Source organism: Cylas formicarius, unplaced genomic scaffold (assembly GCF_029955315.1).
Source record: "Cylas formicarius isolate icCylForm1 unplaced genomic scaffold, icCylForm1.1 PGA_scaffold_6__28_contigs__length_40554024, whole genome shotgun sequence".
Taxonomy (NCBI): Eukaryota; Metazoa; Arthropoda; class Insecta; order Coleoptera; family Brentidae; genus Cylas; species Cylas formicarius.
The window spans coordinates 32,725,138-32,739,315 of NW_026844347.1; the positions used below are offsets into that span (position 1 = coordinate 32,725,138).

Genomic DNA, 14,178 nt, shown 5'->3' on the forward strand with positions numbered 1-14,178 from the left:
TACACCAAACCAAAGAATATTAAACACAGGTAGGTATAAAAAAAATATAATAAAAATAAAAAATTATTTTCTATTACGGATCACAGTTTTACCTGAATTTAAATTCCGAAACTTTAGGTAATAATCTTGTTGCATTGTATGTTAATGACAACCTTTGGATAATCCCATTCAAAAGGAATTGGTCACTTTCTTGTATCTATGAACAGACCATACCTATCACTAGCTGTATAGTACAGACACTTGTTGTTCCGGCAAGAGCAACGACGTACGGTATGAGGAAAATGGAGAGTGTACAAAAGGTGTAAATTAGTTCCGAATTGCTGAAACGGTCACCAGGGGGCGCGACGCCATTTGATTTACAAAATCCTGCTTTTATTAAAAAAATTTATATTATTCATAGGCAGAGTGTTTTAAAGCTGAGATACATTTTAATGTTTTAATATAAGCAAAATAAAAAATTTGATTTCTGTTTAGTGAGTTAAGGATAACTAGATATTAATGACAACCCGATATACTTCCGAAAGTTCCACTTTTTTTGAGATTATGTATGAAAACGAAATATGATGGCAAGGCAACCGGCTTACCCATAATACGATTGATAGTCTAAGAAAATCCCTTTTATAAAAATGGGTTACGCGATTTTTAACTATTCGACATTTTTTTCAGAAAATGTTTGAATACCTTTTTCCCTCTTTTCTTTAAAAGATACAGCAACCGAAAATAAATAATTTTCTATTATTTAATTTATAAAATTTAAATTTTTAGTTTTTGCACAGTACTCACTCCATCTGTCGTTAATATAAGTAAATGTTGGGGAAATGGAGTTTAAAAATCAAAATGGCAATTGACTTTTTCTCTCAGCCTATTCATTTTTTTTTTAATTTCTAGGACCACCCATTTCTGTAATACCATACCTCGTTCCCCCTTTTGGGACACCCGATATATACCAATCACGTTTCGAATATAGGCGTGATTGATTACTGCATTGAATAATCATAACCACACACGTCAACGAGCAAATGGAGAAACAAAAGATGCTCTCGACACCAAACGTTTCTAAGCTTAACTTCGATATTGTTGTTTCGCGATGTGTCGAATTTATTCAAACAAAAGGGATTATCGGCTCATAGACGAATTCATGTTATTACCGAAAATCGATTTGCGGTTTGCCTGTATACACCGATGTTCATTCTAAATCCACAAACTTGTGAATAATAGGATTCCTACAACGTCTATGTGCATATGCACAGTTGAACCAAACAGAGCACTCTACTGATGCAAAATGTTCGAGCCAATCTTTAGGCGCTTTCCATTATCTCAGTCTTTCGGCAGAGAATGTATCAGCGCAGAGTCTCGACTCGAAGGTAGTTATTAGCTATTTGATAGACAATCGAGAACAGGCAGTGAAGTTATAGTTTTTGGAAAATTGTAAAAGTTTGTGTCTCTGTTTACTTTCGAAGTTGTTATATAAGAATGCTTTCCCAAATAAAGCGAGAGATAGGTATCTTTTTTATTGTTTGTTAAAAATACGTTTAACGGCAAGCCACTTTTTAAAAGTTCTTAAAATATGAAATTGCTGCAAATTGACCATTATTGTTATTATGACTTGAATACCACCCAACGAAATTGAATTCTACAGTTGAACTGAGGTTTTACTAAATGAAAATCCATTTATCAAAATAAATAAGAACTAAAAGTTCAGATTTTCATGAAATTATATATTTTAACATGACAATTGTCATTTGGTGATTTTTCGGTATATATAGCAGCAGGTTGTTTGTAAATATTACATTTGATAAAGACACGGTGTTGTCGAAACAATTGTCATGTCCAAAAATATAATTTCGTGAAAATCTGAACTTTTAGTTCTTATTTATTTTGATAAATTCTACAGCTTTTTAAAGTTATATTTAAGAGTAATAGTAGGAGATCCCGCCCAACGATCTGTGATTTAGATTAGACTTTTTTTTTATCAAAATTTAAGTATAAAAAACTAAATACTATTTTTAATTAATTATTTAAAAACGATTTTTTTTTTTTTTTTAATATTCGAAAATATTATATATATAAAATAAGCAAATGATTGGTTGATTAAATCTTTGTTGCGCCTAGTAGAAGTCTGCCAGGTGTAAACAGGTATACTCGAATAGTAAGTTATTTTAATAAACCTTATGTCAAAATATAAATTACACAAGAATCGCTTTTTAGCACTTTTTTATTTTAATATATTTTCACCTGTTTTCTGTTTTGAAAAATGTACAGTATTTACCAGTCTATTCACGAATAAATTTCACGAATAAAAGGCATGCGCACTCATTCTCGTCCGATGGACAAACTACGCACAGATGCCATGCTCATGTTGATACGCTCCAAATGTTCAATTTTTAAAATTCGGCAACCAGGATTCGGGGCAGGTTTCGTATAGGCAACCTTATACCGGCGGATTCGAAATAAAAAAATCTCTCAAGATTTATTAAAATCACAAATCAAAAAACTTGAAATTTGAGATTACCTGTTTGCAACTGGCAGACTTCTACAAAGGGTAACGAAGAAGTAGGCAACCAATCATTTGCTTTCGAGTTGTAATAAAAAATTTTATTCACAAGTCGGTGAAGCAGTCTAAGAAAAACTGATTTTTGAATAATTTATTAATTGTTATTCAGGCCACCGATTTGTTTTTTTATACTTAAATTTTGATAAAAAAGTCTCATCTAAATCACAGATGGCTGAAGGTCGTAGTATGGTGGGACCTTAGACTATAAGAATATGTCTGGCTCTCAACAAAATCAGCAGCAATTTGCAAACACATGTGAATTATATATAGAACACAAATTAAATGTATTCTACATGTATTACGTTGTTATTCTAACATCTTTCTTCACATTTATTTTTTCATGGGGAATATTTTACCAGGATCTACTAAAAATGTAATGCTTAAGTTTAGTAGGTTCCAGGTAATATATAATAATATAAAGATAAACGTAAATTGTCCCTAAAGTTTTATAGTTATAATAATTAAAAGTTCTCAGTAGGGTAATTTTCCGTAATAATTAAAAATAAAATCAAGAGAAACTTTAATTCCGTTTCTGACTGATCTCCCTAGTTCGAGGGTGGCAGCTAGGGTTAAGCGAATCTTATAATCGTAAGACAATTGAAAGAGAATCTGACTCTTTTGTGAGTTGCCTTATAATGCTCGTTGTAGAGAAACCTTTAAAAAACACAAAATACTCACTGTAACATATTTAACATATGTTCATAAAAAAAATTGAAGTTAGCAAAGCTTTTCATAAATATACTAAAACAAATCGAAACAATTTGTGAGGCGTGAGAGTTCAAAACTTCAAAATGCACCTTAAGACGTTTTTATATGGCGGGGTCGTATCTTGCACTGTTTTTTCTCAAGTTTGTTTGAAATTGAAAATTTGTATGCTGTTCTTTCTTGACCCTTTTTTTATAACTTGATCCCTTCAATTTTTTTTAGTGCTCGGAACTAAGTAAATATCTATCTATCTAAGGGAGCAGGGGAGGGGAGTTCCTCAAGTATATGTTAGATTCGGCTGGGTTGTATTCAAGTCGTATTATACTTTTTTCAAATGTTTGGCGAATCAACTTTTACTTCGTGTAGTCCGAGAAATGTGGAATAGGAAAGTAAGTTTTGAACTCCCAAAAATTTTATGAGGCGAGATCCTTTGAAGATAACAAAAACTTTAAAGACGTTTATTACGTTTAAATAAAATGACTTTACCAGATAAAGGAAAACTAAAAAATAATTATTTCGTGCATTGTCTATATCAGAATTACAGAACTGGGCCAAGATTCCAACCACGAGGCATCATTATTTTACCAGTACTTAAATATGAAGTGCAGTCAAGCTCGAACCGCGTATTATCTAAAACAGTTCGAAAGCTGCGGGCCTTTATCTGAATAAAAAATTCACGATTTAATAAAAATACGTTCATCTTCCTTTAAAACTGCCAGTTTTCTTAGGTTTTATCGACGCATTTTGTTCTTTTCGAAACATTTATACTGGTTGCTTTAAAAAAGGTTTCGCTAATTGATAGGATAAAAACAGTTTGGTTAATAAATGTTTATTACATATGTGCATTACTTGCTAAAATCTCTTTTACGGCAAATGTTTAAAAAAATTAGAAATATAAGTGACGCTCCTGTGAAAAATATTTATTATTTAGTGTTTGTGGTCTAAATTTTATTTAGGTATCTTAAAACGTTAGAGAAATAACTAGTTTTGAAGGGGGTCGAATTTTATTTACCCTTGAAATTAGCAAATTAATTTTCTGAAAGGCTTCCTATTAACATCCAGACGGTGACATTCTTTCAGAGGAAGTGAAGACATGTTCGGACTAGATTTAGAGAGCCAAACGGCATGGAAAAGTTTTATCATAATTATTAGGTAATGTCACTAACATTTTAGAGCCATATAAAGGGTGATCCAAAAGGAAGACAGGGTTTGAAAGGCCCTCAATTTTTGTTTTTTATTATTGGCAGCATTGTTTTTGTTAGTGGATGTTGTTACTGAAAAATGCTCATTGATTTCTATGACTTAAATTGATTCAAATGAAACATTTGAAACTTTAAGATCTCCTCAAGAGTACTTCTTTTATCAAAGTAAAATCAAATCCGACCTTTTTATTGAATCACCCTTTAAAAACGTTAAAAACAATGTTTATGTCAGAATAGGTCATTCTTGTAAAAAAAAATTACCTGCGAATCAATTTCAACCTCTTGGAGCAGTGCCTCCCAACAATGAAACAACGAACTAGGACAGGCTGGTCTGAAAAGGAAACAAAATTATTGAATGTTATCGGCTGCGTGGTATAATTAACACGATTTTTTCTCTCGAAGCGCTGAAGTGTAATAAATTGAAAAGTGATTCGCATCATAAATCTTACACGCTCTGACATTTTCTCAGATTTCAATAACAAATTGTGAAACTTTTAAAAGCTGTCTACAGCGAATTTAGAAACTCTCTTTTGTTTGCTTTGGGGATTTTTTTGTTGTCGCCACAGCTTGGTTCTTGTTCGAATAAAGTTTTCTTTTTAGCGTGCCACCTATCGGTGGACATTGTAAAGTAAAAGCAACCAAGCACTAAGCACTCAGCCCAGTGCGTTTTATTATCTTGAATTATACACTCCTTAGGTAAATTGTTAATATTTATTTGCCTATTTTTCTAATGTTAAATTATCTATACAATCAAAAACAAAACAAAATAAGGAATGAACGAAATTATAGAAAATTTTAAAAATTTACGTTTTTTAAAAAAGCAGTAATAATCAAAACTAAGTTGCACTCTATTAAAATTCTCTTAAGACATTAAAGCTTATAAGATATGTTTAGATTGAACTAAGGTGGCTTTTACTTGATAAAAATCCATTTATCAAAATAAATAAGAACTAAAAGCTCAGATTTTCTCGAAATTATATATTATGACATGACAATTGTTTCGACAACACCGTGTCTTTATCAATTGTTTGATAAAGACACGGTGTTGTCGAAACAATTGTCATGTCATAATACATAATTTCGTGAAAATCTGAGCTTTTAGTTATTATTTATTTTTATATGTTTAGATATATACTATTTAAAGATTCGTTTTTGTAATCCCATTTAAATTTAACTTCTGGTTTGTGAAATTGTCTTGGTTTAAAGAAAGTTGTGATCTCTGTTTTCATGTACATTTTGAGCCATATTGCATACTTTGAAAGAGGAACTCCGCTTTTAATAGAATATAGACGAAAACTAAGTCAGTGGTAATTTCAAGTACTTTTAAATAGTTTAAAAATATACGGAATGTCCCACATAAAAAAATATTTTTCAGTGTATAACCAAGTTGCTTTAGAAAAAGTTGTAGCGCAGATTTTAAAATGGTTTTTACTTTATGTAAATCGAGCTCCAAGCAGCTTCATTAGCTGTCTATTTTCTTTAGCAAGGGGAGTTCCCTTTAAAAGTATCCGATGTGTCCAGCCCTTTTCATAAATAATGATAATATTTATAAAACGACCCCACAATTTTTTGACAAGTGATGCGAAAATTCCGTGCTGGAAGTTTTAGTGCTTGTGATTAGCTTTTTTTTAGCAAGAAATACCTGCCTAGCATAAGTTGAAGACCTTCGCAATATCCAAGGTTTCATTTAATTTATGAAGTGTTTCCAAATTAAAAGCTAGTAACTAACCAAAAGTACTATTAATGATTTGTCTAAATTGCTTCGTTTGCGAGATACAAGGTGTCATGTCTTATTTTTATATTTGCAAGATTTATTGATTTTCGTCTTTTAACATTTTATTTATTTTTTATGTTAACTACAAGAATTAATTTTACACAATCACTTGCGTCGATTACTTCTTACCAGAATAGTTCAAATTTATTCTCTTTACCGGAAACATACTACAGGGTTGTCATGTACTTTGAAAGTAGAAATAAATTAAAAGTAAATTCCAACTTCTGTTAACTCTCCATTCTTAAGAAATGTTGTTTTTGTTTGGTTGGTTTCGGTATTTATTTTATTTATTTATAACGGGTGGTTAAATTGTAAGGGCCGATGTTGAATGTGAACCACACCTAAACGCCAAGTTTTTTTCCGATATTTATTTGACATTTCTCTATTTCAGACTTACTCAATTTGAACCATGGAGAGATACACAATCCAACAACGTGTTAAAGTTATCCAGACTTATTATGAAAATGGTCGTTCAAATCAAAATGCATATCGTGCACTTCGTGATTTTTTTGGTCAATTTGATCGTCCAAATGTGCGTACAATCGCAAAAATCTGGGTCTGTAGAAGATGTGAGAACACCAGTGCATGCTCGTACAGCTCGTACTGCAGAAAATATTGTTAGTCTTCGCGATAGTGTGGCTGAAGAGCCGTCCACCTCAACTCGTCGTCGTGCCCAACAATTGCACCTCTCACGCTCGTCGTTGATAAACATTATTCATAAAGACTTGCATTTACACTCTTACAAGGTGCAATTGGCTCAAGAACTAAAGCCGCTTGACCATTCCAAACGTCGTGAATGGGCAGAATTGTGGCAAGAAATGGCAACAGTGGATGATCAATTTTCGAAGAAAATCATCTTCAGTGATGAGGCACATTTTCACCTCAGTGGATTCGTCAGTAAACAGAATTGCCGCATTTGGGCGAATGAGAATCCAAGAGTGATTGTCGAAAAACCAATGCACCCCCAAAGAGTGACTGTTTGGTGCGGTTTATGGGCTGGCGGCATCATCGGGCCGTATTTTTTCCAAAATAAGGCCGGTCAGGCAGTTACTGTGAATGGTGTTCGCTATCGTGAGATGATAACGAACTTTTTATGGCCCGAATTGGAAGATATGGATGTGGACGATATGTGGTTTCAGCAGGACGGTGCCAGTTGCCACACAGCTAACGAAACAATGGCTCTTTTGCGCAACAAATTCAATGGTCGTGTTATCTCACATAATGGCGATGTCAATTGGCCGCCAAGATCATGTGATTTGACACCGTTGGACTTTTTTCTTTGGCGTTATTTGAAAGAAAAGGTGTACGTCTATAAGCCAGCAACAATTCAAGAGCTAAAGGATGAGATAATTCGGCACATTAACGGCATAGAACCTCCATTATGCCTCAGGGTCATCGAAAATTTGGACCATCGGATGGAGGTGTGCCGCCGTGGTCGCGGCGCCCATTTGGCCGATATTTTATTCCATACATGATTGAGTAATACCAATATATCATAATAAAATAAAATTACAATAATTTCCTAAATAGTTTGTGTTTTATTCAAAATCAACATCGGCCCTTGAAATTTAACCACCCGTTATTAAACCAGTTGTTACCATTATTATTTATAATGTTTATTTGATATAAAATGCAATATACAAAGCAAGGCCCAACAATTGCGTCCTGTTCAGCAAATTTGCTTCGCGGATTGTTATTAAAACGAGTGGTAAAAATAACGAACTTTTCAGATCAGATTTTGCGTGGTCCTAAATTTTTAATTATGATCGCAAAAATTTCGAGATAAGCTATAGAGGTATTTACCATTAATCTTTCAATTATTGGTTCGTCCCTTTGGTTTAATTTCAATCTTCGTAAACCCAGTTTAATTCGTCTCAATTAAATAGTTGGATTGATGCATAAATCCGATATTTTTGAAGGAACGTTGCGTTTGCGGCCGCTTTAATGACAGAATGGGATGTTCGTACGCTGCCAGAAATTATTTTTCACGAACGGTATGAATTCATGGCTTTGGATATTCAACTTCATTGAATACTACGTAAAATTAAAGTTGCATATATTTTTAAAGACATTGGACAATAGAGGCAACGTGTAGTTCGTAAATATCGTATGTGTATCGACCAAAAACTTTCATTGAAATTCACTTGCCTGGCAACCCCGCTTACCTCCTAAATAATTGGCGAATTATTATAACGTCGCAAAGCAAGGTCGAATCAAATAAATAAATATATACAGGGTTCCCCAAACTCGATGGCCTATTTGAAAGGTATATAGAACTGAAAACATTGCTACCATATACCATATATTTGGTACATTGCTGAGTTGCCACATCTACTCTAACTTCTTTTTTATCCATGGAATGCCCTGTATACTATATAACATAAATTAACGTGTGTGAAGTCAGCGACGAATTTCCAGACACGAATTGCGTTTGCGCTAATATTTTTTATAAAAATTGATAGAAATAATACCATTAAATAACAAAATCTGATGGGATCACCCGGAAACTACGACTCACAAACGGAACCCCCTAGCTGTCGTCAGAGCTATAATAATCGCGTTTTTAGAATTTTTTAAAAATCAAAAATATATGTAAAATTTAGTGTTACACTGTAAAATTTAAAGGGGACATTTTATACGATGTTAGAAAGTTCCCTTCAAAAGCGGAACCCCCGCGTCTGCCTTCGAAAGCAACATGAACGCGTTTTTAGAATAAAGAGAAAAAGAGTGCAAATTTTTAAAAAAATCAAAAACTATGTGACAATTGGTGTTAATCGGTAAAATTTGGAACTGTCTTTGAAACCTCCCTTCAAAAGCGGACCTTCTTTTGTTGTCGCAATTTTATTGCACCTACTGTGAATATAAAATAAATTTCATAAATAGCTATTTAGAATATGAATTCGCCATATCCATATATAAATAAGATAAACTATTTGGCAAACTGCGTCGCATTGCATTGCATTGTTCTAGATTTTTGCTTTTTATTTTAAAAACAGATCTTTTATACAGGCGATTTTATTTCAAATTCACGATTAATTAAAATCAACACATTTTGGAAAACGTGTATAATTTTGCAGACATTTTGTATGCGATAACTTAAAAATCTCATTTGATAACACCATCATTATACCATCGGAAAAGCGTAAAAATTTCTAAAAAATAATTTTATCTCCAAAATGGAGCTACAACATATATTACGTAGAAAGTTCCCTAATCATTCATAGCATCTAGAAATGTAATAATATACAGGATAAAAAAAACGGAGTTGATGTCTGGTCTGGTAACAGGTGTTTTAAGAATAGAAATCATAGTCATGTACTTTTAATAGGCCATCGACTAATGGGGATTAGGAACGAATGCCAAAAAAATTGGTTCTATTAAATATTTTTTTGCGATAAGTTTTATTGTGTATTTTCTTCACAGTTATAAAATGAAACAATAAAAATTTCCCAAAACAAATTTAGTGAATAATAAAATTAAAACAACGATTTTGGAAACGAGTTCTTTCTCTACCTAGTTTGAAAAAATATTAAGAAGCTGGCACCACGGCGAATACAAAGTAATAGCTACTGTTAAAAACAGTCATTAAAAGATCAAAAATAAAAAATATCTCAATATAATAAATTTATTTTTAACGGTTACTACTATATTTTAATACACGTTTCCTGTAAATAATTGAAAATCATAATAAGTTTTTGGTAGATAATGTAACAACGAAAGGTAATTCGAAATCGTATTTTAAAGTTGTGCTTCGTATTTTTTATAATCGGATTAGGCAACCGGAGTGCAAGCAGGAACAACTCAACAACTTAAGTTGATAAAATGACGGGAAAAAGCCTGTTACTGCCCCCCAAAATATTGGTTAAAGCTTTTTCGTTCTGGCGGCAACTCCTTTAAAGAGCTTACGAGCTTTATATTCAAAAGTTTGTCGGAAAAAAGTACGTTTTTTATTCGTTTCTCTGTTAACAAAGGAACAGCAACTTTGTTGTAAAAGGGAATATCAAAAATAAAGAATTCGTTAACACCTGTGTCATATATTTGCCAATAACACCAAAGTAAGCTTGTTGTATAAAATTGAGTTTGTTTCTACTTATTAAAAAAGCAGCAAAAAAAAATTATGCATGAAATGTAATGTAATGTAATTAAACATATGCGATATTTAACTCTGAAATTGCGTGTTTTTAAAATTGATAAAAAGAAAACCTGCTTATTACATACATATTTTTTCTTTACATTTTTATAATAAATTATCCACAAAGGGTAGGAGTGCTTAGTCCGTGCCTGTGGGCGTTATTAATCGAAATGAATAAGGGTATCACGCGAAAATTCAATTATTGAATTTGTTATGAAGAGGGCAAGGTCAGCGCTTGCGACCCCTTGTGTAAATTACTATTTTTTACTGATTCCAAAAATCGTAATTAAACAATTGGACACGGGATTTTCGAATACCGATTGTTTAAATTGACGTGAATTAGTTATCAGCATATAGCCACCCCACGTTTGGTGTTAACTGGTCCGTATATTTAATTATTGAGGAAATAAAAATTAAGCGATATAATCGGCAAATAGCAGAAACCCAGAAAACCCAAATTCAAAACCAATGGGTCATAATAATACTATTAAACCAGATAATCACTTGCAACAAAAAACTGTGCTTATATGTGCTTAAATTTTATTGTTTAAAATTTGTTGTATTATTGTCAATAATTTTTTTATTACGCTATTTTTTATGTTAATTTATTTTTTGGAACCGCTACCGTCATTATTTTTTCTTGCGAACCTGATTATTTTTAAAAATTTTAACACTAAAATTAAATCGTGTGTACTGTACGGGGCGTTTGGATTCACATAGACTTTTAAAATTAACATTAAAAAAATAATAATAATATTAATTCAACAATTTTAAATTAACTTAAATAAAAAATTAATTTTTATTTCCATATATGGCGTTTATATTTTCGTGAACAAGTAACAACTTTCCTATTTTCAAAAGAGCACATGGTATATTAATTCATTTTTTAATTTCTCTGAAATTTCTAGATACTTTTTATATATAGGGTGTCTTCGGAAATTCGTATATAGGCAATTTTTTAATTATTAATTTTGGTCAAAAGTATATTTGACGGGGGGTGTCTTCAAAAATTAATAAAAGACGTTGGCTACATTTCAAAACTAACAGTCATAAAGATGTGCAAAATATGCTATAACAAGAAGTATTAAACATGATTTATCAAAACCGTTACCAAAAAGAACTACTTGTATGGTGGATAAAAATAGTATTAAATGTTCTAATTTCAATGATGTAGTCAACTTCTAATTTGACAAGTGAAACTAAATGAATCAGGGTGGAATGTGGCGACCTAGATTTTTGTCTAAAAATGATGTCTTTATCTCTATAAAGACACAGCGTTTCTGATCATATGAGAAGAAATTTACCGGATACACTGCCTTATAATTTCTTTCACAAACTTCGCGGAATAGAGGCGTAATGTCCGGTGACCTAAGCGGCCTGGGGACTTGAGAAAAGCTATCATCGCATAACAAACGGACCAGCCTGTATTTATATTTTTTATTTGTTCTTTTATGTAAATTCCGCTGACAGTACCCAATACAAGCAAGTTATGTAAAGGATATTAATACTATTATGGGTTTAACTTGGTGTTGTCTAGTCAAAGGCTCGAAGATGCTACTGCTACACATTAACCTCATATGGTGCATAAAAAGGAAATAACTTTTCATACCATAACGCTAAAAGATTCACAACTACCGTTAAATCGTGGCGAACCAGAACGCACACATTACCTTTCTTTTCGTAAGTCGTTGTTTCTTTTCCGGAAGTTTGACACCAACAGTTGCAGCTCCTCGGCGTGTTGTTCGTACATTTGTCCCAACTGCTGTGTGAAGTCAGACACTGGAACAAATAAAAGTTCGTAAGCGCAATTAAATCCAATGGAAAAAGCGAGGAACCAATAATAACCATCGTTGTAAGTTTGCGCCGATGCTTTGTTCATTGTTTTAAGCCACGAAAGTTTTTCAATGAACGCTGTAGTTGTGCCCAAATTAAAACCGATGTTTAATTAATATTGGGCCAGCGACATACGCGAAATTTTGCAATTATTGTTCTTGGTTGAAAATATTTTCATCTGAAATTGGTCTATTTTTCTAAGAAACAGCTAATTTTCTCCGTGTTTTCCCACTTTGTACACAATTACTCAATACTTTCCCTGCACCACTAGGTTTATTCATGCTTGATCAGTATAACCGGTGTGACGTAAGTTTTAAATCATTACCAATGGTCTTCACTACAACAAAGACTTTTCTGTCTTGTCCAAGTATTTATCACATCAGTTTTCCCGTTCCTTTCCGTTTCGGAGCTACTTAACTAAAAGAAACAGTCAGGGTTGGCAAAATATCAAGAGAGATGATACATTTACAATCCATCTTTTGCAGTTAGCTTGGATCTCAGTTAATGTTCGACATAGATTAGGAATTGTAGAGTCCTTCCTGCGAAATTACTGTAATTTTGTTCTCTGTTCTCTGATAAATAAAATATATAAATATGTTTTGATCTGACAGTTCCTACTGCAGATACCCCTAAATAGATGCCAGAAACTGCTTTGTCCTATGATTGTCTATATCAACGAATTGTTTCTTGATTTCGTTCCTCTTTGTCCATTTTTACTCCTTCTCATTTTTTAAAAAAATAAATTCAATTTTTTTTGCCTTATCTCGAAAACTTTGTAGGTGTACCAAATTTGATATTCATTATTGTCACAATTGTGGAAGGAATCTTAATGAACACAAAAAATCCTCATAATTTGAAACCTTGTACCTCGTCAACTTTAGTTAGTTTAAGTTAGCAATACATTAATACTCTAAAAAAATGAAACCATCGCAACTGTAAACTAAAAGGACTAATCTGTCCGTCTTCAAATCTAAACTAAATTAATTCAGAAGACTATTGCACTTATACATGGTGGCCACTTTTTCAATGGGGTCGTATGGGCAACTTTTAAACCGTTACTGTTGAAGAGGCCATTAAATGAGCTGTAAGCTGCTGAAGCTATTGAAATTAAATTATCAAAGGTGGACTAAGAAACATTTCAGTATTTCGTTACTGCCTTATTAATTGGACAACAGTTGTGGGGTTTAAAATGTGTCTCTTTGAAATTTACTTATCTTGTCTACAGGTGTGAACTGCTACAACCAACATCGAAATTCGAAAGATGCTCTGTATTAATGTTATATATTGTAAGTATAGTATTGATTATGAAAGAAGCAAAGGGGAATCTGTTTATGCAAAGAAACACACACAAAATTAATATATCAAATGTTATAGCATGTCCGTTTTAGATGGAAGTTTCTCAAACGAAAAATAGCTTTTTTTTAACTCACACTTAAGAAAATTCCAATTTTCAGATCTTATTTCTCGAAAATAGATCATCTAACCATCAATTAATTTTCTGCTTGCGTTAAAATTCTAAATTGTTATGATATTTGTGCTATGCTAGAAAATTATTATTATTGTTATTAACGCTGTTAATATTTGGTATGAAGACAACTTCTTTAAATTGTATTAATGTAAATGTATGTAAAAATTAAATGTTTCAATGATCCCGCAACATCCTCCTATATTTTGCAATTATTGATCTTTGTTGTAAATATTTTCAACATCTGACAAGCACTACAATTACTCAGGACATCTAGAACCGATAGATAGACATCTTTCTTATAGGAAAAATTTGATACAGTCATCCTGAACATGAAAAACAAAAACGGCAATAGATGTCTAATTTTGTTTCAATATTTTCTACCGCATTCACAGAAACGAAACTGCATCATCCCCCGAAATATAAGGGAAAATGTTAATGGCCCCATTGAAAAATCTGGCGGCAAATTTAAGCTAATATTTCATCCAAGAAAGGCTAATGGGTTAATCCGCT

The 14,178-nt window shown here is 32.3% G+C and overlaps 1 protein-coding gene across 10 annotated transcripts in view; it reads right to left on the minus strand.

The window, feature by feature from the left end:
- Nucleotides 1-14,178, minus strand: part of LOC132703706 (guanine nucleotide exchange factor VAV3) — a 176,937-nt gene that overhangs the window by 72,238 nt on the left and 90,521 nt on the right. For all 10 annotated transcript variants that reach the window (XM_060673124.1, XM_060673128.1, XM_060673127.1 and 7 more), the window contains exons 3-4: nt 12,038-12,146; nt 4,723-4,792 (exon numbers count right to left, since the gene is read on the minus strand). In XM_060673124.1, coding sequence (XP_060529107.1) covers nt 4,723-4,792; nt 12,038-12,146 — 179 coding nt within the window. The remainder of the gene's footprint in view (nt 1-4,722; nt 4,793-12,037; nt 12,147-14,178) is intronic.